Genomic DNA, 22,708 nt, shown 5'->3' with positions numbered 1-22,708 from the left:
CCGCCGGCTCCACACTCCCGGGTGGGAGTGGGGGTATTCTTTGAGAAGGGAAGCAGACAGCTGGGGATGTATGTGTGGAAGGAGTAGGTGATAAACAGACATAATGGTGCCAACATACCAGGTTTAGGTTAAGGAATCTGCAATATGGTGCAGCCTCAAGGTGTCTTCCGGACACTCCTCGGCTCCCCTCCCAGTTCCTTCAGGCTGAATCCTGTCCTGCTCACATGGTGTATGCTCAGCAAAACTTCCCTAAGCTCTTCCCATGCAAGCCAGGCTTGGATGGCTCTCTGCTTCTGCCAGTCCTCTGCATCAGGACCAAAAGGCCATGGAAACCAGCTCTGTGGGCCTGAGGGGGTCAGGCTCTGCCTCTCAACCTCCATCCGTGCCAGCCTTCCAGGGAATGCTCACCTGTGGATTTCCCCCATGAGCCTCCTCCAGGACTGAGTCATACCCAAGGTCCCAGGGCCTCTTCCCCAGGGGTCCTCTTCCCAGAGTGCTCCTTGTCTATCTTTTCTGACCCCAGCTCTCTTCCCGCTGCCCCTCCAGAAAGAGAGTGGGGAAGAGAGACCAGCGAGCAGGGCATGCCTGGTTTACATTAATGAGATACACCGAGTGTAATCCGGCCATGGAGGCAGCCTACAAAAGGAGGCGAGCTGGCGGCCAGGAGCAGGGCTGCTCAGGTAATTGGTTTATCTATCTGGAAGCAGGGGGAGCAGTCTCAGCACAGACAGACTAGCAGTAAAGTCTCTTCCTTAAGGCTATTTCCTTTGTCTTTTCAATTGCTTGCACATCCATGTGAGAGAGGGAGAGAGTGTTAAAGAGAGAGGGAGAGGGAGAAATGTTAATTTGTGAATTAATGGCTTTTCTCAGCGGAATTGTAAATTCAAATGTCACCTCACACGGTGACACCACGGCTGGTCTGCTGAAGAAGCAATGATAAGATCCCCCACCTCCCTTGGTGCCCCTCCCTCCCCAAAGATAGCTGTGGAGTGGAACATGCTACTTTTAATTTGCAATAACAACACAACAGAGGTATGCAGTAATGACTGCCTTCTTCCACCCTCCTCCTGGCTTCCTTCCCCCCAGTCCACTTGGCTCCCCATTTCCTCCCTCCCCACCTCCATGGCTCTTCTGAAACAACACCTCACCTCAACTGGGCTGCCCCCACCCCCAGTCCAGCCAGGGCCCGATCACAAGGGGGGGTGGTATGCCTTCGGAATTGACGATGCTGCAACCCTCTCTTCTCCTTCAATAATCAGGGGATTAATGATCCTGAAGTTAAAGTGAGGCTGATACCGAGGCCCTGCCCAGCGTTGGGAAAAAGCCTTCATTGTTTTCAAGCAGGAGGCGGGCAGCAGTGAGGGAGATTCATGGATGGAGATTGAATATGCAATTTTCTTTCACCTTGCCAAGAGCTGCCCCTGGGCTGTGCCTGGCCTAAATTTTTCCTTTTACCATCTCTGCCTTATCCGGCCCTCCCACCTCCCTTCCATTCTTTCCAGAAAATTACCTTCAAAATTGATTTCCACTTTTACAAACAAATATAATGGGAACACAGGAAAAAACTTGGGCCGTGATGAATTAGGGCTGTCAGGTGCTTCCAGGTCTCCTTTGCTTTTGTTTTACTACCCGATCTGTTCTTTGTTTTTCCAAGGGCTGGAAAAAGTACCCCCCATCCACTGAGTGCGTGACCCTTCAGGTCACCCGGGGCCTCAGCCCCCAGAGCCAGCAGTGGCCCATGGCGGAAGTGATCTAGGCCCTGAGACTCTGTTAGCCTCTTGGTTTCCCAGCGGAAGCCTCACCCACTTCGTTTTCTGCTCCCTGGCTCTTAGGAGCCCACTTTCTGGATTATCTCTAATCGCCACCCCTCCCACCCCCCAACTATTTCCCCTGACCCCCACACCATGTTCCCTCTGGCCCCCATACCTCTTAAAGTCCAGACCAGATGCAAACCTCCACCTCCTCTAATGTGGGCAGGATCAGTGTATACCTCAACTAGAGCAAATGAGAGACAGACAGACACTGAGAGATCCTGAAAGGCAGGCAGGTAGAAGACTGGGGGCAAGACCCTGAGATTGGGAGACCAGGCTCCTCTTCAAAGGGCTGTGAGGTTTCTGAGTGACAACTCCCACACAGCCTGAGGGTGTAAGGGTTCCCAGCCTCAGTTTCCCCAGCCTTGGGTCCCAGGCAAACCTGGAGGCAAGCTCAGGACAGCCCATCCATTTGCCTACAGAATGCAAGGTGATGCCTACAGGGCCTTTTGGGCAAAACTGTATGTCTCACCTCATCACCTGTGTCTCAGGACCCTGGAGCGGTCACATAATCAGGCCTGGCTTCGAGCTCTCCTGCTCACTAGTACTGGTGGATCTGCACCTGCTCTCATTTGGTTGTCTCTTCAAGTATATGCATTACCCAGAAGATTGCATTCTTGCCCAGTGCATGGCGTTCCACACCCCTCTTCACCCAAAGATCACAGAATGGTAGAAAACACACACGTACCCACATTTGCATCAATCATGTCAAAAATTACATGGTGTCCATAAAACAACAAACACACGTTTCCTTAGATATATAAATAAACTTACATGTGAGAACAGAAATACACAACAATGGATACGGGGAGGGATGCCTCCATGTTAGAAAAGAAGGAGGTCCTAGATTTATTTACACACATCTAAAATGCCTATGGAGGGATGCCTGAGTGGCTCAATGGCTGAGCATCTCAGTGGCTGAGCATCTGCCTTCAGCTCAGGCCGAAGGGACCTGGGATCGAGTCCCACATCGGGCTCCCCACAGGGAGCCTGTTTCTCCCTCTGCCTCTGTCTCTGCCTCTCTCTGTGTGTCTTTCATGAATAAATAAATAAATCTTTAAAATAAATAAGTAAATAAAATAAAATGCCTGTGGATGCTAAGAGAAGACATGTGGCCCATTTGGATAACCACACAGAGCAAATGACTAAGTAGAGATGGACAAAGGTCCTCCCAATCACACATGGGTGGCTGACATCTTTTCCCCACTCCCTGGTCCCAGTGAGCTTATCCCAGCATCAGCTTCCTGCACCAAGATTAGGGAGCCTGGGCCCAAGTAAGTTTCCTTCTGACATGACTTCATTTGCCCTCAAAACATAAACCTGTTGTCTATTAGGTCCTTCCCCACAGACACACAATGACCCGTCTTCCAAAGTGGATGCAGCTCGACACTCGACCCGTGATTCTGGGTAGCCCTCTCCGCAGTCCCCCTGGAGTGAGTGCTGTTGCCATCTCCATGTTCCAGAGGAGAAGATGGAGCTGATGAAGGACTAGTGATTTGCCCACACCACCAGGATTCACACTCAGCTGTGCCCCACCCCAGAGCCAGCACCTATCCCCACTGTGCCACAGTGCCCACCCACGCCACCCCAGGGACTGCCCACTGGCCTCTGCCGGGCATCCGCCTTCTCACTGGGACTCCTGCAGTCTCCTCTTGCCTGAAGCCGCCCCCCCCCACCCGACCATGCAGGCACTGTTCATTGCTGCAGCCGAATCCCCTCATTTGCTCCAAGTCTAACCTGAGCAACATAGTCTGGATTTCAAGGAAGGAAAGGAACTAAGGAAATAAGCCTCCTTCTGCAATTATGGCTTCAGCCAGAGCAGAAAGGAGCTATCAAAGGCAGTGACTGAGCTGAGCCGTTTGCAGCTGTGCAACCTGCCCTGTCTACAAATGCACAACTGCCCTGGCTTGGCACCACTCAGCTGCACAATTCATTGTGAGTCTAATTAATGGAATGCCAGATCACAGCCCCTGGCAATCCCACACATCATGAGAGGATACCAACACATCGCCCCTCACACAGATCAACAGGCTCCTACCACATGACTTCATTTGGATTTTTAGACAAGTGACGTCATTACTCCGTGCTCCAATAATACACATGGACAGCAGTGCTTTGGGCTACAGCTGAAAGCAACTGGGTGAAAGGCAAAGGACTTTGGGTTTCCAGTCCCCCAAAATACAAGGGTCTCTATCTTCCAGCCACGTAAACCAGAGTACACGGCATTCAGGGAAGTGGTGTCCCTTCAAGGGACACTAATATACTCACCCAAAACTGTAGCCCAAAAGAGGTAAAGATCTTAGCAGGGTACTACACGGCGATCTGCCTTCTCAGACCGATGGATAGCCTGTCTTCTGGGCGCCTCAAGACATAGCTCCTCATCTAACCCTGGTCCATCCACCCGTCTCATTCTGGGAGCTCCTGGACTCAGGTAGGTGGAGAGTGCCAACGCTTCCTGACTAGCACATTTCTCAAGGGAAAATCCGGGGATTTTTCCATACTTCCGGTGGCCAAGGCGCATGAGAAGGCGTCTCAAGCAGGCTCACAGTCACTGGTCGGTTCCCTTTCTCCCCAGAGTCACAGCTGATCGGCCCTTTACTAATATCCCCACAGATATGATTGCTGCAGATACTAATAACGCTGTCCATATTCCGAGTGCCAATGCCAATAATGCTTTGGGTATTATCACTGTGAACACCAATAACTACTGCTGAGATTGTCTCCAATAATGCCAGCACACGCTGCAGTGATTGTCCTCGCTAATGCCCACCACCGTGACATTGTTAGTGCTGAAGAATAGGCCGAACCGTACCCAGAGGCAGGAGCTGAAGCGCTTTCCTCGAGGACAGAGAGGCTCACAGCTTGCCCTCGGGGTGAGGCACTTGTAGAGAGCTGCCCTGGTGCCACGTGGGGGCCAGCCTAGCAGGGCAGCTGGGTCCTCCTGGAGGGGGATGGGCCCCTCCACTCCCTGGAGGTCTGGTCCCTTGACATGCATCCCCATTTCCATGCCAGCGTCCCTCAGTGCCCCAAGTCAGTTTTCTCTTTGCCTGTGGTGCTGGCCCAGTCACTGAAGGACACACCTGGGTGTCTGCAGCCCCTGCCTGAGGCTGCCTCCTGCGACCGGCCTGCCAGCTGCTGTGCTACCTTGGCCTGACTGCAGACTTGGGCTACATCATCTTGACACATAATTATCTCTCCTATTCTTAATCATCTGAGCTGCTCCCTAATGCAAACTGGGCCCCCCGCTGCTTGTAGGCACCCGGAGGCAGCCAGAATGGGGGAGGGGGCAAGACTGTGAAAGGTCTGCCTTTGCCCTCTCCTTTCCTTCCCCTTCCACCTGGATCCCACAGGTCAAGTGTGTGTGGCGGCCCAGGGGGAATGGGTGGGGGCCAGCTGGGGACAACTGGCTTCCTTCACAGGTGCTGGCCTCCACCCGGGAAAGGGCAGCCCCAACTAGTCTGTGGTTGCTCGAAGAGAGGCGGAGACAAGGCAAGAGAACCACCGCCCCCATCCACCCAACCAAAAGAAATACGGCCTCAGATCCTCCTCATCCCCTGGCTAGGCCCGGGAGGTGAAGTATTTCAGCAGTAAGAGGAAACTGAGAGTCCACATTATCCCTCATCTAGAAGATGCCAACTGCTTCCTAAATTGTTTCCCTGTTGCCATCACAGTCTCCCTGCCAGAAGATTGTCTTCCCAAACCCAGCCCTGCTCTTCTCCCTTCCTGCTCAGACACTTTCAGTGGCTACTCAAGCCTGCAGAGAAAAGTCCAGACTCCTTATATGGTCTGGTCTTGGCCTGATCTCCTGTGACCCTAACCCATGTGCTTGCTCAGCCTTCACTCCCAGCCTTTCCCTCGTGCCTCTTCATTCCTGCCAGGGCAGGCCTGCATCTTTTCACCACGGTACCTTTTGATCAAGAGGCTCTGTCTACCAGATAGGATTTCACACTGCCATTGTTCTGGACATGCCCCTGATACATCAGTCAAGCCCCTCCTCAAAATGCAGCCCTCCTGCCAGGTTACTCCTTCCTGACTCTGAGTTCCCATGGCCTGCCGCCCAGACCTCTATCACAACAGATATCTGATGGGCCTTTCTGCTCTCTGGGCTCACGTGTTTTACATGCCCCACTAGACTATAAGCTCCTTAAGGACAAGAATCATATCTTGTTCTCCTTTGGGATCCCCTAGCACCAAGCTTTTCTTGCAGCTGATGCACAGGAAAGGTTCACTGAATTGAATTGACTGGAAACAATGAGCATGATCAATTGCAGGTAGGAGAGCACTCTGTTCTGGGCTGGCTGGGCCTGACCCTGGGTGGCCACAGTCTCATACAGTGTCTTCTTACTCCTGGCCTCCTCTCATGGCCTACAGGAGCCCAGGAAACAGAGGGCATACTTGGCCCCAACCACAGACCAATAAGGGAGAGTATATGGGTAGGTCCTGTGGCCTTCCCCACCCCACCTGCTGGACATCTCACAGTCTAAAAATGCAGGGGCTGGTGGTGAAAGGGGAAACCCTTGGGGCCTGAGGAAGAATCTTCCAAACCACTCAGGGTGCCAGGGCACCTGGCTAAGGCCAGAATGTGGGAAGACCCCAGGGAGATTTGGGACCTCATGCCTTTTCTGAAGTCTCCCCCTGCCCATCAGGGGCTGCCGCCAAAATAACCACAATGAAATTTAGTGAGTGGCAAAGGCCGTGGCAGCCAAATGGGTTTGAATATTTTGGAAGAAGGAGAAATAGAGCCAGACAAGCTGTTTCCCTGTGAAACGAGGCCATTAGGACTTCTGGAAGGAGGCCAGCACCAGGTCATCACTGTCTTGCCAGACCTAGGCCTCTCCCATACTCTGTCCCTTCCACTGGAGGCCAGGGCTTTCACACCCTCTTTCTCCTCAGCCTATGCCCAGGGAATCTCACTTTTGTTCCCTTTCTCTGTTTCTTACCCTCTAATGCTGCCCCAATCAAAGGGCTTGTCTATGCTTGGGATAGCCATGTTATTTATTGTCCAAACAGGACATTTTTGAGAGAAAAAAAGAGATGCTGACTGGCCAATATGCAGAGACAAAAGGCATAAATTGGGACTGTCCAGGCTAATGGGATATGCGGTCCCCCTCATGCTCATCTCTAGAAGACTCTGTCTATTTCATGGGAGATACCCTTAAAATCATAACCCTCCCCAGACAAGGGACCATGAGATTGGGACAGGAAGCAGGCTCCAGACACTGGTGTCTCTGTTGGTCTGGGCCCACTGGCCCTGCGCCCTGGGCCCTTCTCTCATCAGAAGAGAACCAGAAGGTCACGAAGGGACCTCCTCATGTCCCAACATTTGTAAAACACCTTCTCCTGAGCTCATAGCCACCACTGCCTCTTCATGTCCTTTCCCCCCTTTCTCCTTCATTCCTCCCTCCTCTGAACTCCCTGACAGCCTGGCGGCACCTTGAGGCATTACAAAGAATGTGAAAGGGGGGCACAGAGAGGAGCCTGCATGGCGTCTCCTCCCATAGGGAAGAAGAGTACAGACGGCCCATGTCCAGCTCCCTGAGTGGCTTCAATGGGAGGCAGAATCCGTGTGTCACAAAGAAAGGACACCTGGGTCAGGTGCATATGACATCACGCCCCCAACTTCTGATGGGTTGGGATCAGGTAAAAACCAGGGCAGATCGGCCTTTCATCCTTGGGTCAGAGATCAGCTGTCCCCCAACCTCCTGAACGCTCCCAGGGTACATGGTTCACGCTGGCATGAACCTGGCACCCCACTGAGATATTAGGGGCAGTCGCAGAGGAAGATGAGGCCATCGAGGCTGCTGAGCAGATGGTGAAGCTGAGGGCCCCACCAGCAGCCGGCCTCCCTCTCCAGGAGCCAGCAGGGCAGTGGGGGGACCTGGGCTCCGCTACTAAAACTGATCTCACAGCAGAGCAGCTGTGAGGCCAGGCCGAAACCGGAGCTCTGAGTCCAAGGACAAAGCATGCACAGGGAAGCCAAGCCTCTTCCCTCCTCCCTACCTTCATCACGTTTCCTCTTCTCACCATTGGAGCGAGGGATCCCCAGGATCCCGTTGATGGAGTAGGATCCCACTGGATCATTGGAGGCGCTGGAAACAGGAGGGGAGGCCGTACTGGGAACTGGATGAGAGTAAGGAGGAAATGCCATCAGGATAACAGCTGTGATTGAAGGCCAAAGCCCCAAGGCTGGGGGCAGAGAGAAGCAGAGGAAATAAGAGGGATGGGGAGCCCATATGGCCTTCTGTCCTCTGAGGTTTAGAGGGGACACATGGCCATACAGTGCACCCTCTTCACTTCTGTCCAGCCCCCGGACAGAAGCAGAAGGCCTAACCCGAGGCCTTCTCCACAGCTCTCGTGACTTGGCTGGGCCATTAAACTCACTTCCTGAGGATGGACAGAAACACCAACATGGGCTCAATCTAGAGAGTGAGTGGTCCAGCTTCTAGGAGCTCCTAGGAGGCCTCCTTGCACAGCTCACCAATCCCCAGGGCTGGGCCAACCCTTCTAAACAAACCCCAGCTCACTGTCTCTAGTCTCCTGGGCTGGCCTTTGCCAGTCCTATTTCAGAGGGTGCGGCTTTCTAGGATCTGTCTCTGACCCTCTAGGAGACACAAGAACAGTCATGATATTCCCCAGGAGGGTGCAGCTCCTTTCTCCCTGGTGCTCCTGGTCTTGAAATCACCTGAATTCTAAATTTCCCCCTCAGGGCACAGACTCATGAAAACATTCACTCCGTGGTGATCAGATCGGGTACAGCCTGGCCCAACCCTCCCTCCCAGCACACACTGTAACCCGGCTACAGAAACAGCGGCTCCTGCCAACTTCGGGAAGGCCGGGACCAGCTGTGTCCACTTCCTGCTGGTCAAGAGAGAAGAGGACAGCTGCCAAGAGGGCCAGCAGGAGGAGCATAACCTCATCCCAGCCCTTAACGGCTCGGGCCTCACCTAGGGCTGCAGTGGCCGAAGGGGAAGACCATAGAGGAAGGGGTGTTAGCTGGTGTTCTGATGGGCCTGGGTCATCTCCGAGATGCCCTGAGCAAGGACCAGCAGATAAGGAGGCTGGAGCAGCAGGGAATTACAGAGCAGAGGGGAGAGACACAGGTTGAGGAGAGCCCATTAAGAGGAAAGGAGGAAAGAAGCTGTGAGGAGTGGAGCAGAGAGATGAGAACAGACCCAGAGCCACACATACAGAGAAGAGAAAAGAGAAAGGGAAAGGCAGAGAGAGTAAGAAAGAGAAAGAAAGAATTTTAAAAATTACAAAATGCAGTAAGAAGGTCCAGGCAAGGGGATCCCTGGGTGGCGCAGCGGTTTAGCGCCTGCCTTTGGCCCAGGGCGCGATCCTAGAGACCCGGGATCGAATCCCACGTCGGGCTCCTGGTGCATGGAGCCTGCTTCTCCCTCTGCCTGTGTCTCTGCCTCTCTCTCTCTCTGTGACTATCATAAATAAATAAATTTAAAAAAAAAAAGAAGGTCCAGGCAAGTGGAGACAGAATCGGATAAAAACCGAAAATGAGGGAGGAGGAGGAAGGTGGAGAAGAAAAGCTAAAGGAAAATCTTCATGTAGAGAGAGACAGAGATAGAGACAGACAAGGCAGCTGCAAGGAGATGTGGGCGGGAGGCAGAGAACAGTCCTGGTTAGGGAGTCTCTTGGGGAGACCCCTACCTGTAGGAGCTCAGGGAAGGCAAGTGCTGAGAAAGGGGTTCCTGGGACTGCAGGTAGGTGGGTAGGTGGGCCCTTCTGGGGGGGTGGTGGTTCAAGCTCTCCTGGGTGGGACCCTGCTTCCTCCCTTCCCTGAGCCCTCTTACCAATGGTGTGGCCAGGGGCTGTCACTCCCGTCCCAGCCCCATCCGGCGTTGGGTGGAAAGGCTGCTGAACTTTGGTCCTGATGATCCTGCAACAGCATCACGACAGCGTCACACATCACATACCTGCTCCCGCCTGCACCAGCTCCAGCCCAGCCCGGCAGAGGGGCTCTCCCAAGCTCCCCAGCTTCTTCTCATCCATCTGCTCCCTGTACTCTTGCCCTCATTGACTGCTGCAAGGCATGAGCTTTCCCTCCCACTGGCTCTGCAGATCCAACCTAGTGCAACTGGACAGAGGTGGTCTGTATTCTCTCCTGCAATGTGCATCTTCTGAACTGCAGCTTGGTTTTCAGTAGCAAGAACTGGGGCAGAGGAGTGAGCAGAACATAGCATCCTTCCCCTCTCAGGGGGTGGGGACTGCCTGGTGGCTTGTCCCTTCCCTCCTCAACTACATGCAAATATCCTCCTGGGAACAGGACTCCCTGGGGCTGGAGATCACTTTGGAGCTGGCTTTCCTATTGGGACTGTATCACAGTCCTCTAGAGTTGGGACAAGGGGGAGATTTCCCTATTTCTTAAGCTAAAAAGAAATAGCCAGGAAAGGGCTGGGTCACAGGTGGCCCCTTTGTCCCTGGGATCCCAGTGCAATGCCAGGCACCTTTGCCAGATGCCAGGTCCCAAGCATCTTCTTCCTGAGCCCACTTACTGCCCTGTCCCTGCCCAGCTTACTGGCCCAATGATCCACTTCTCTGGGCTCTTACTTGGATCACAGCTTCTTTACCAGCCCAGTTGAAAAGCCTGGCACTCAACCTGTGCACTGTGGGGTTGGAGGGCAGGATTAAACATCCCAGAGTGGAGGATGGGTCTGCTTATCAGTGATCTGAGGAGCCCAGGGCTCAGTGATGCAAAAAACCAATGCCAAAGCCCAAACAGAGGAATATTCCCCTCCGCCCACTAGTTAAACTAGGTACCCTTGGTATCAACTTCACCTATGACATGGCTCCTCCCTACAGAGAGGCATGTGGGCCAAGTTCACCTAAACTTGGCGTGATCCTAGAGACCTGGGATCAAATCCCACGTCGGGCTCCCGGTGCATGGAGCCTGCTTCTCCCTCTGCCTGTGTCTCTGCCTCTCTCTCTCTCTCCCTGTGTGACTATCATAAATAAATATTAAAAAAAAAAAACCAGCCAGGTGAGTCAGAGGCCATGAGTGGATACCACTCTGGTTTAACTGAGCACTCACAGGCAATAGAGATAAGGCACCTGCCTCACTGTGCTGGAGATGAAGCTGGAGAGGAAAGACACACACCCAGAGAAAGCTAAGGAGCACCAAGGGGCTAGGCAGTAAATGCTAGAAGGAGGCAGAGGAGAAATCCAGCCCCTTGCAAGAGGGGGACTGGGAAAGAAGTCCTTGAGGAGGTGGATGTTCATGTTGACCTTCAAAGGAGGACAGGGCTGTTATCAATGAAGGGCCCCAAGGATGGAGGAAAGTGAAAAGGGCACCAGGCCCTTTGGCAGGAGCCCTGAGTCCTGCTTCTGATGCTGCCACTTATCAGCCACGATAGCTTTGGGCTCATCATTCTACCACTCAGGGCCTCTGCTTCTTCAACTGTAAAGTAAAAAGGTGGGACTCCAGGATCTCAAAAGTCTCTTTCCCAGTGAAAAATATTACAGTACTAAGATGAACAAAGAAGTTGTGGTGGGGTAGGGGTGGGGGCATTATAAGCAAGTGCTAGAGGAAGGCTGAAGCAAAGCATGGAAGCTGAGTGAGTTTAAGAGGTTAAAGCCCAGGCTGGTCAGCCAGGAACAGTGGAGATACGTATAGGGGAAAGAGGAAATAAGGCTGAAAACTTGGAAGTGACGATGATAATAGTGATTTTCCATTTGTTAATCATTTATTATGGGCTAACAGCATATGCAATTTATATTACTTATGCATACTACTGTTCATTCACCCAACAACCTCCAAAGTAGATACCATTATCCTCATTTTGCAGATTGAAAACCAAAGCTGACAGAGGTTAAGTGGCTTAGTCAAGACCATACTGTTGGTTAGGGGAGAGGCAGAACTCAGTCTCTAAAACATGTGCTTTTCCTTACTTTGTCCTACTTCTCCCAACATGCAGCAACCGGGATTAGAGAGTCTCAAGCCATCAGTATTTTCGAGACTAGAGAGAACACATACGAGAAGATCCTGGTAGAGCAACATACAGGCACGAGGTCTCAGGAAAGAAAGGAAAGATTCTACAACACATTGTGAAGGCAGAATGGCCAGGATTTAGCCACTAACTGGAGTCAACCATGGCCCTAAGACCCCAATTCTGTGTACGTGGAAGGCTGGTTGTTTGTACCACTGGCAGGAGGGAAGATGCAAGGAGGTGGCTAGTCTTGTCCCCAACATGCAATGTTTGAGGTGGTGGTGGGGTATCCAGCTGGCACAGGAGATGCAGATTTAAGACTGTCAAGGAAAAGAGTGTTGACGGAGACAAGAGGCCTAAGGAGAGGATGTTAGAAGGCACTTAATTTTATAGGCTGGGGAAAAGAACCTGACCTTGCAGAGGGGTCAGAATTGGTCACACTGGAAATGGCAGGACCAGGATTGAGCAGTTTCACCTAAGTCAATGGAGAAGAACACTTCCAGAAGGAGAATATAATTAATTGACGGCACCAATGACAAAGCAAATATTAGAAGGAACTGGGAATAAGAAGAGGCATAGGTATGGGAATTTGGGGGACAGTGGTCTCAACAAAGCAACTAGGGCAGGAGCCAAACAGAAAGGGGTTAGGGAGTGAACAGGGAGAGAGGGAGGCAGTGAAAGTAGATTACTGCCTTCAGAAGTTTGTAGGAAAGGAGAGGAAAGAAAAGTGTGGAAGCCAGAGGGTGGAATTGGCAGCTGAGTGGAGGGAAGGCTGTATAGAGTAGGAAAGATCTGGATATGTTGGTAGGCTAGGGAGGCAGAACCTGAAGTTGTCTGAGAGTGGATGACGGAGAGAACAAGGCAGAAGAAGAAGACACACAGGGAGGGGTTGGTGAGCGATGGTGCATTTTGAGGCAGCCAAAGGTTTTGAAGAGGAGCTTTCACAGCTTTTCTCTTTCGGCAAAGCAGAAGGGAAAGTCATGTCTCAAGTGTAGGGGAAAGGTTTGGAGCATGATCACAATGGGAAAGATAAGATGGGAGCTGAGGGCAATGTAGACTGGTCTATAGGAAAAGTCTAGAAGGGGGCTGTGCAGCTCAGAGCAGCTGCCCTTAACTGGTTGCAGCAAAAGCTTCTGGGATCTCACAGGTCTGCTGTGGGTGGCTCCAGCCTGTGGGCTGATGAGCACTGGACTAAGGGAAGCCCAGGGCTGGGGCTGGTTGACTCAGATAACCAAATGGCCTCATGGAGTTTCCATCTTTGTTACTCTGAGCCTCTGACCCTTGGGGCACTGGTGCAAATTTAGCTGAGGCAGCAAGTGATGAAAATCACTACCCCCTGACAGCGGCTTGGTGGTCCACTAATGCTCTCGGTGCCCATCCGTGCTCCGGACAGTGGGCACTTGGAAGTCCCCAGAGCTGATCTTGGGAATTTTAAGAACTGGGATCGTGGATAATGGTGGTCATCAATTGCCCACCTGCATCCTGTACACAGCCCAGCAACTCATGGGATTATCACCAGAGGTTAAAAGGATGAAGTAAAGCATTGCTTTGGGTGATTATCTAATACTATTTCCCCGTTTCTCCTCCTTCTCTTCCAATCTTTTTCATTCTTGGCACTGTAAGACAGCCAGACATATCTATGGCCTCCATGGCCTCAGGCCAGTTTGGCCCTCAAGTCAAGTCTGCAAGTATGGATCACTGGGGAGTCCCAAAGGCCGCCTCTCTACTAGGGGGCTGGCAAGTGCCATTTCCTGTTGCCATGAAAGATAGCCCCATCAAGACACCTGCTCCCCACTTTTCTTTCCAGCATGTTCTCCTTCACAGGGATGCCCTTCCTTTCCCATGTTTCCTAGCTTTGCCTGAGCCCAGCATGGGGACTTTAGGAACTTAGCAAGGGTGTGACTAAGGCAAAGGGAAGAAGGGAATAGGCTCTGGGTTGAGTCTGCCTGAGTCTGAGACTCAGTGAAACCCCTAGGTTATTACCTGTGAAATACCTGACAGTTTCTGATTCCCTCATCTGTAAAATAAGATAATAATACTGTCCACTTCCTAGGATTGTTGAGAGGATTAAACAGGATAATGCATGTCAAGTGGTTAGTATGACCTTTGGCTCAATAAACACTAATGCCAATGCTAATAATAATAACAACAACTAATAGTAGTAGTAGTAGTAGTAGTAGTAGTAGTAGTAGTATTCCTCTGAGTGACCACCAGAACTGACTGCCTTCTGTTTAGGGATGAGCCGGGTGCAGGCAGGAGGCCTCTCAGCCCCACACGGTCCATCCTGGTCCATGTAGCTGCCGGGAGGCCCCGGATGGAGCACTGAGAAGATAGGAAGTGGGAGCAGCAGGTGTCATGACCTGACCCAAAAAGAGGTGCATCAGAGAGACTCTCAGGAAGACAGACTGGGGCCCCCTGCCTGGGGGCACTGGGAAGGATCCACAGACATTATGACCAGGAGCTTTTCTGGGGCCCAGTAGGTACCAGGGGGCTATGGCAGCGCCTCAGAGTATAGATGACAAGGCAGGTGAAGTCACTCTTTCTTTGGTTAAATTCCCAGAAGGCCTCCACCTCCCACCAAGCTGGAGATCAAAACAGTTTCATCAGCTCTGTGAGCTAGAATGAAAGCAGGTAATGAGTCTCCTATTAACAGTTTGTTAAACTCATGAAGAAACCAAGGAGCTTCCAACATGCTAAGAAAGCTCTTCTGGTTCTCCTCCGTCGCTTACTTCCTCCTCCTTTCCTTCCTTCTTCTGGGTTTCATCCTCTGTCTCTCTCCCCTGTGTCTCTCTCTGCCCATCTGTTGGTCTCCCTTCTCTTTGTCTGTCCGTCTGTCTCTCGGCACCCTGAGGTCCCACTGTGGCTGTGTGAGTTTATTGATTCCTGGGAGCTGGGGGAAAGCAGGAGGCAGGGCTGGGGTGCAGGCTCAGGGATGGAAATAGAAGGCTATAAATTATTTGTGACAGGAAAGCAATAGTGGCAGAGTGCTGAGCACAAGTCCTGTGTCACTATTAGATTCCTTTTAGCCTGATGACACTGTAAAAAAGGTTAAGTGTCTGCTGGAATCGTACACCTGGGGGGCCGGGGCAGCCTGAGAGCAGAACAAGCCACTGAGAGCAGGTATATCAATTCTCCAGGCCAATAATATTCCACTCATTGATCGCCACGCAAAGTTCAAAAATCTCATTACAGCCAGGCAGACCGGGAACTTTTTACAAATCAATAGAATGATATAATGTATGTATACTTAGTACAAATGTATCTATTCATCTATCCATCCATCCACGGTCCGCCTCAGGGTTTCCAAGTTAACCTACCCATCATATTATGTTATGTTATGTATGATATTATATTGCATTGTATTATATGATAATAAATGGTGTGCAAAAACTCCCCCTGAGGTGGAGACAAGAGGAGGTCCTATTAGCATTGAGGTGACCTCAGACAGCTCACCTTGGAGAGAGTTAGGTGGCAGCATATCCAGGACTAGACTGGTCAAGATTTCTAGTAGCAATGCTTCCCTAGCAAGAGTTCCAGTAAAAAAAACCCATTGTCTACTGAGTTATTTACTATGTGTTAGGCAATGTTCTACGTGCCCCAAACAGTTTACTTAATCCTCACAACAACCCATTTTGTATATATGCCATGTTGTAATTTGCCCAACGTCACCCATTTAATAAATGGCAAGTCTGGGGTTTGAATTCAAGGAGTATAAAAGCTTGGTAGCCACCAAGCTATCCTATCTGCAAAAAAGAAATACCCTAAAGCCCTGAATCCAAACTCCTGGATTCTATTTCCAGTCTCTTCTGTCGTATTCTGAGAGACAAAGGGTAAGGGGCTCCCTGAGCTTTAGTCTTCCTTCTCTAAAATGGGAGTAATAATACCTGCTGGAGCCAGCTCTTGACAATGTGATATATACATGGGATCTCCAAGCATGTCCCCATAAAATCCTGTCCAGCTGCCTAGAACAGACTGCTTTCCTCATGATGGAATTACTTCTTAGTAGAACGGCAGATTGGCCCTGGGCAAATTGATCATATTACTGGTTTGCTGAAAGGGTCTTTAGGGCAAGAAGTCAGGTGTCTATATACATGTACCATACACATATAAAAATCAGTTTAAATTGTCGGAGGGTAGACTGCCCACTTAGCAGAGTTTTTGCAGAAAATATTTAATTCCTCATAGGGGAAAGTCTTTCCTGATTTGGTAAATCAAGGGAACTCCAGGTTAGAGAATGTCTCAGACTAGCTGGCCCCACCGTCCACTGAGACAGGGGAGCTGTGGGAGGAGCCTCTGACAGTGCCTTCAGGCTTACTGGGTATTAGAGGCTGGATCATTCCAGAGGACAAAACGATATTTGCTTCAGCAAAGGATATTTTGCCCAGTGATTGCACATAATTGTTTCAACACAGGCCTTCAAGAACTCCCTCTACCAGGTACGTGTTCCTGGCTCAGCCTTGAGTCAAGTTGGAACAATGGAAACAGCTGGAGACTTTTCATGGCAAAACCTCAAGTGAAATGTCATAGGTTTTCCAGAAAATTTTCACCTCTCCTAAAAACGGTTCCTCTCCCTATTCCAAGAATTCCAAATAACTAGAATTTTCCCTCTGTACACCCAGGAACTAAAACCCTAAAATTTATGACCTCCTCCTCACAGAGGAAACAGCATCCATCCAACCTCCCCTCCCCACTGGCAGCCCAGATGTGATTTGTGTAAATTTTGTCTTCCTAGGCTCCAGCTTTGCAATTTGTGCAGGTCACAGTGGCTTGCCCATGCCCACTCACATGCCCTGCAGGTTTCATTTTGGACAACCACCCATAGGTTAGGCAGGGTCTATTCATGAGCACGGCTGCTGATGAGGAGAAGGGATGGGCAGGAACTCCCATTCTGGCTATAGCATGGTAGAGCTGGAATATACAGCTTTGGAGGCTAACAGGGCTCCTCCCAAATGAGTCTGTCTCTTTTGTTGCTTCTCAGAAGTCATGACTGAGCCCCAAGAGATGAAAACCTTGCAGAAGAGTTTCCTCAAACCACTGTCCTTGAACCATCTGCATTAGAATCTCCTGAGGTGCAGGCTAAAACTCAAATCCCTGGGGCCCACCTCAGCCCTTCTCATAAAATTTCTGATAGTGGTAGGGTCCAGGAATCTGTATTTAAGCAAATTCTCCAGATCATTTCATTCTTTTTTTCAAAGATTTTTATTTATTTATTCATGAGAGACACACAGAGAGAGAGGCAGAGATGTAGGCAGAGGGAGAAGCAGGCTCCATGCAGGCAGCCTGATGTGGGACCCAATCCCAGGACCCTGGGATCATGCCCTGAGCCAAAGGCAGATAGATGCTCAACCACTGAGCCACCCAGGCCCAGGCTCTCCAGATCATTCTTAAACTCTATTAATATTTGAGAAGACTAGCTTAAGCCAGGGAATGAAGAAATCATCCTTATGGTTATATAAGGGAGCCTTGAGAAGGTTGAAAGAAAGTCTTAGTAGGCTCAGAAGGTTCTTTACTCATATCTATCAATTGAATTTCTCTCCATCTGCTGATCCTGACTCCCACTGACCCAGTAACCAAAATTCAAGAAGCTATCAGTTCCTCCATGGAAATTAACTATAGGCTAAAAATAAAAATAATTTCAAAATAGTTTTTGTATATTCTAAGATGATAGATTCCCACTGGGTTCCTTAGATATTACCTTAGATATTATTTCTTTAGATATTCTGCATCACTTAGCCTTCTAAGACTGGCACTAAGGGCGATAATCCTTCCACCATGTGTCCCTGGGAGCCCAGGCCAGATACAATTTACCAGGCTAGATGGGCCATGGGGTTGGCCCAAGGGGGCAATAGTGATGGTTTATATGATGAATGGTAAGCATATGGATTGATTTAACTTCAAGATATGCATAGGTTTAAAAATTAAGGGGCAATGTGTTTAACTAACCATTTGGAAACCAGTCTGCAGTGCATGCCAAGCCCAGAGCGTGACCAGACTAGCTTCTTTCACCACCAGCCCTGCCCTCGTCTGTCAGGGCTTCTGGGCTAGAATTAGGGTCCACCAGCTGTCCACCCCATGGTCCTGCTTGGGAAGGTCCAGAAGACTGCCTGATGTGATGGTCCTCTCTGTCCATGCTCTGTGTCCTTCCCTGGCATGCCTACCTCCCTGGGCAAGCTGAAGGAAGCCTGGAGGAAGTGCCCTGAGCAGCAGCAAAGGTGGGACCTGACCTCCTCGCCTCTTGCCCCTCCCATCTCTTACCCAGTGACTCCAGTATTCGAAACCAATCCATCAGTCTGTCTCCTGAAAGAATGTGATGTGGCTAAACCCTACAATTGCTTCCTATTACCAACAGAATCAATTCAAAATTCCTCAGCCAGGCCTTCAAAATCTTTCCCAATCTGGCTCCACCCAGGCTTTCCAATCTATTTATTTCTGTACCCCTCTTCCCCTCAGGGTCTAGCACAGAGCTGAAAGCCTGTTTTCTTGCTTACTCAATTCACACTGAGTCTGTCCCTAGACTCTGAACTCTACAAGGGCAGATGTCACACCCATTTCTCTCACTATTGTATTTCCAGCACCCAGTAACAGTGCCTGGTGTAATGCTAGCACTTAAAAACTATTTGCTGAATAACAAAAGAATGTTATTATTAATAATAATAAGGATAACATCTTAGGGAATGTAATGAGCTAATATATGTTCACTATGTAACAGGCACTGTGCTAAGTAGTTTACCTGGATTAATTTATTTCTCACAACTTCCTGTGAAGATTATTAACCCTTTTCTGCAGATGTGGAAACTGAGGCTCGGAGCACTAACATAACTTGCCCAAGGGCATATAGCTGTTAGGTAGCAGAATCAGGATTTAAACCCAGGAATCTGGCTCCAGAACCCATGCTGCTAACCACCGGGTAGAATAACTCATATCAAGAACAGAAGGTGGAGGGCGCCTGGGTGGCTCAGTTCATTGTGAGGAGTCTGCCTTCAGCTCAGGTCATGATCCCAGGGTCCTGGAATCAAGTCCTGCATCAGGCTCCCTGCTCCACAGGGGGCCTGCTTCTCCCTTCTACCTCTCCCTCTGCCTGCTGCTCCCCCTGCTTGTGCTCTCTTTCTCTGTGTCAAATAAATAAAATATTAAAAAAAAAAAAGAACAGTAGGTAAAATCTATGAGGGGCTGGGCCTGAATAGAAGAGCTGCATATAATAGTAGTAAAAGAAATAACTAGAACTTATTTCATATTCACTAATGATAGCCATTGTGAGAAATGCATTTGCTCATTTAAATCCTAGCTACAACCCTATCAGATACGCATGTTCTCTATTACACAAAGGAGACCACAAAGTGGCTGAGCAATTTGCCTAAGGTCACATGCTTAATGGCACTGGAGTCAGACTTTGGGTCTGGGACTACAATGTTTATAGGCTGAACCTATTACCTCTTAGTTATCTGTGTTTATTAACTATTTGGGCATAGTTTTTTCCCATCTATGATCTGGACAACAGAGCAAATGCATGCGTAGACAATGAACAGAAATTGCATATAGCGGTGATACTAAACATGCTTAGCCCCTCTCCTGTATTTGATGAGCAGCACATCCACATTACAAAGGAACCACAATTTTAGGTTAAGTGGCTATGGGTTCAGTATTTTATATGCACTTGTAGGTTTTGGGTGTAGGGTTTCCAAATACTCTGTATCTATCTATTTATCTAACTATATTTAGTTTCCAAACCATGTACATGATTATGTGATGGTCCTGTACACAAAAGTGTTGCTATGTTTCTAGAAACCACTACTATGATTAGTGTATCTTTATATTCATGTCTGTTCTGATGCATTGATCTAATATTTTTTTGATCTAAGATTTATAATACTGGATATATTTATCAAAACCTACTTCGTGAATTTCTGCCCCAGTTATGCCTCTTTCTGACAAATATGTAAGCCATGGTCACACTCATCACTGGTCCCTTCCTAGAGTGTCTGGGATTCTCACATCACAACTGTGTTTTTATATTGGTCCATGCACCGGTATTGATGTGCATAAATGTGCACTTGTACACCTGTGTATCTTTCTGTCTATGGCTAGGACAGGGTGGGGGTGATGTGGAAATGAGAGAATTATTAAATGCCAAGTAGATGTGCAATAAATCCCATTGATTTTATAAACTCCAACTTGTCTTCAGTCTCCTTCCATTCTTTATCCTGGGGGCATTGCAACAAAAACCTATTTTAAATACTTTTACTCTCCCCCTCCCCCTCCCCAAAAAAGTGTCAATATTTTATTTGGATTTTTAACTTCGCTCCATAACAGTTGTTTGACCTCCTGACTCGTGCAAGTCACATAAATTCTGGGACTTTATTCAGGAGCCATGTTCCTGCTATTGAATAAGCAATTTGGGAGGGTGAATTAATGACTTGTGCTGTTGCTGGAAAGTCCCTGAAGAAATATTAAAATTGCTTGCAGACTGAATCGATACTCAGTGAACACCCAGCAAGAGGGCTTCGGCTCTGGAATGGCCACAGAAGGCAGGGGTTGGTGGAGGAAGGGGGAATTCCTGCACCCAGCTTGGTGAGCCCCCTCCCAGCCCACCCCCACTTTTCCCTCCATCCCTAGAGCTCTGTCATTTTCAGTAACAGCAAAGTCTTATTAAACCTCACCCGGGATAGAGCTGATTTGTCCTGTCTCAGGAAGCAGGCTCAGGGGACATTTTATTCTCTTACTAGCAACCAGAGCCCGGAGGCCTTATTGAAGGTGATGGTCTGGACACATCCACCTGCTGGAGAAATGGGATGGTGCCACTGCATTCTGCAGGCTGCGCTGTGCCTCGGGATCAGGAGTGCGCTGAGCTTAGGGAGGCTGTGGCTGTGATCATTTTCTGCTGGGTGTGCAGAAGAGCTGGGTGCTGGACTGCCAGCTCCGTCTCTGTGTATGTCGAACCAGCATTCACTATTGCCCTGGTAGTCACATGCTTTCAGCCTTTGTGTATGGGTGTGCCTGCAGGATGGAGAGTTTGAATTGTGTTGGGTGTACGTTGCATTGCATTGTGCCCCAGTGCATTCCCGCAGCTGGCTTAAGGTTGGTTACTTGGTGTTTCATGATATTGTATTGAGGTGCCTGCACTTTGTGTAACACTGAGCTGGAGGAATTTGAGTATTGTTTAGCAGCAATGTCTGTGTTTTTGCTTTGAATTATTGTGTTCGTTGATCATATCAGCATCTTTTTTTTTTGTAATGTATGTCTCAGAGATTAGGTTAATGGGTGTCTCCTTGGTGATGTGGGTTGAGTAATGATGTTGGATCTGGGTGGTGCTGTAGGATTCGGTAATTGCTTTCTCGGTGTGATTGTGGGAGGTGGGTTAGAGGGCCCATCCTTTAGCTATTTTAGCTTATTCCAGCTTAGTCATTTGCACTGCTGCTTTCCAGAAGGAAGATTCTAGAGATGTGAGACAAATTTCTTCTCAATGACCAAATGCATAGTTGGAAGCCTGCTGTCCCTGATCCATGGAACACTTCGGACACAGGTCCTGGTTCCACCCTCCCTACCTCTGTCTAATGTGGGCAGTCAAACTCCAAAGCCAGACTCAATGCCTATTGAGAGTCTTGATCCCTGATGTGGCAAGAGAAGGATGGATGGGAGTAAACTCACCAATTCTAATGAACATGAACCCAAGTCCAACACAAATTTTAGTTCCCCAGTCCACTAGTCTCTGTGATTCTGGCCATCGGTACCTTCTGCCCTCCCAGCATCCCCAGATGACATGGCTCAGCAGTGACCTGCACTCACAGCCCCCCCCCCAACACACACACACCATGGAAGAGTATGGGAACACCCACTAGGTGTGACTTTCTACTAGGGTGCAGGCTCTTTGTTCTGAGCTTGTAAGGAAATGTGTAACTACATCATTGGGCATGAGACTGCAAGTTACCAGAGCCCCACAAGAGACTGTACATGCCTGAGCTTCCTCTGATGGAAAGGTGATGTGAAGTAGAATGTGGTGGGTGAACACATGGGTTTTAGAACCAGTATTGCCTGGGTTCAAATCCTAGTTCTGCTGCTTAACCTGTGACCTGAGTAAGTTATTTAATGTCACTGTACTCCAGTTACCTCATTTATAAACAATCCTATAAAGCCCTATGGGGTTGTTTATGAGGCTTAAATCAATTAATACATGCAACATGCTTATAATGATTTTTACTACAGTAAGTACTTGTTAGCTACTATTATTATGAATATGAGGGCTTACCAAGTAAAGCAGCCATAAGATTGGCCTATGCGTGTGTACAAGCATATACATGTGTGTGCTAATATACATAAAGCCCTAAGATGAGTAGAGGTATGTGTGTGGTTTAAGCAGAGAAGTGCAGAAACTGCAGTCAGGTAGCATGGAGGCAGGGGCCGTTCTCTCCTTGGGCTTCTGGTCCATTTGGACAGGGGCAGGGGCTGGGAGAGGATAGATTTCACCATGCCCATCTCCATACCGAGGCTGCATCCAGCCCTGTGAGGATGAATAGGCAGAAAGGAAAATGGTGGCCCTTAAACATTTTATACTTATGGAAAAAATTCAAGGATACTTGAGTTTTCAGGATTCAAATTTAGCTTATTTAAAAGATTCACTTTCTAATTTAAAAAATCAGTACTGGAATGCTTGGCTGGCTCAGTTCATTGAGTGTCTGCCTTTGGTTCAGGTCGTGATCCCAGGGTTCTGGAATCGAGCCCCACATGAAGCTCCCTGTTCAGCAGGGAGTCTGCTACCCCCTCTCCCTCTGTGTGCTCCCTCTCAAGTAAATAAATAAAGTAAATAAATAAATCTTTAAAAAAATTTAAAATTAGAACCTTTGTCAGGCAATAAGCATAAATAAGGGATAGTGAAATCTAGGGGTCAAGTTGGGAAATAAGGAAGGCGTAAGAAAGAAATCAGATCAGTGAATATTAAGGCATTTGGGTGTGGATCTTATGAAA

At 49.2% G+C, this 22,708-nt stretch overlaps 1 protein-coding gene across 8 annotated transcripts in view; it reads right to left on the bottom strand.

The window, feature by feature from the left end:
- The window catches only part of PAX2 (paired box 2), a 79,726-nt gene that overhangs the window by 38,477 nt on the left and 18,541 nt on the right, over positions 1–22,708 (bottom strand). For 4 of the 8 annotated variants that reach the window (XM_055299981.1, XM_055299977.1, XM_055299976.1 and 1 more), the window contains 3 exons: positions 9,617–9,702; positions 7,812–7,931; positions 1,927–1,995 (listed from right to left, as the gene is read on the bottom strand). In XM_055299981.1, the coding sequence (XP_055155956.1) occupies positions 1,927–1,995; positions 7,812–7,931; positions 9,617–9,702 (275 nt within the window). The remainder of the gene's footprint in view (positions 1–1,926; positions 1,996–7,811; positions 7,932–9,616; positions 9,703–22,708) is intronic. The other 4 variants (XM_055299980.1, XM_055299979.1, XM_055299978.1 and 1 more) reach the window with 1 other exon arrangement.

Source organism: Nyctereutes procyonoides, unplaced genomic scaffold, assembly GCF_905146905.1.
Source record: "Nyctereutes procyonoides isolate TBG_1078 unplaced genomic scaffold, NYPRO_anot_genome, whole genome shotgun sequence".
In the NCBI taxonomy this organism is placed as follows: Eukaryota; Metazoa; Chordata; class Mammalia; order Carnivora; family Canidae; genus Nyctereutes; species Nyctereutes procyonoides.
This window is presented reverse-complemented; position numbering and strand designations above follow the sequence as displayed.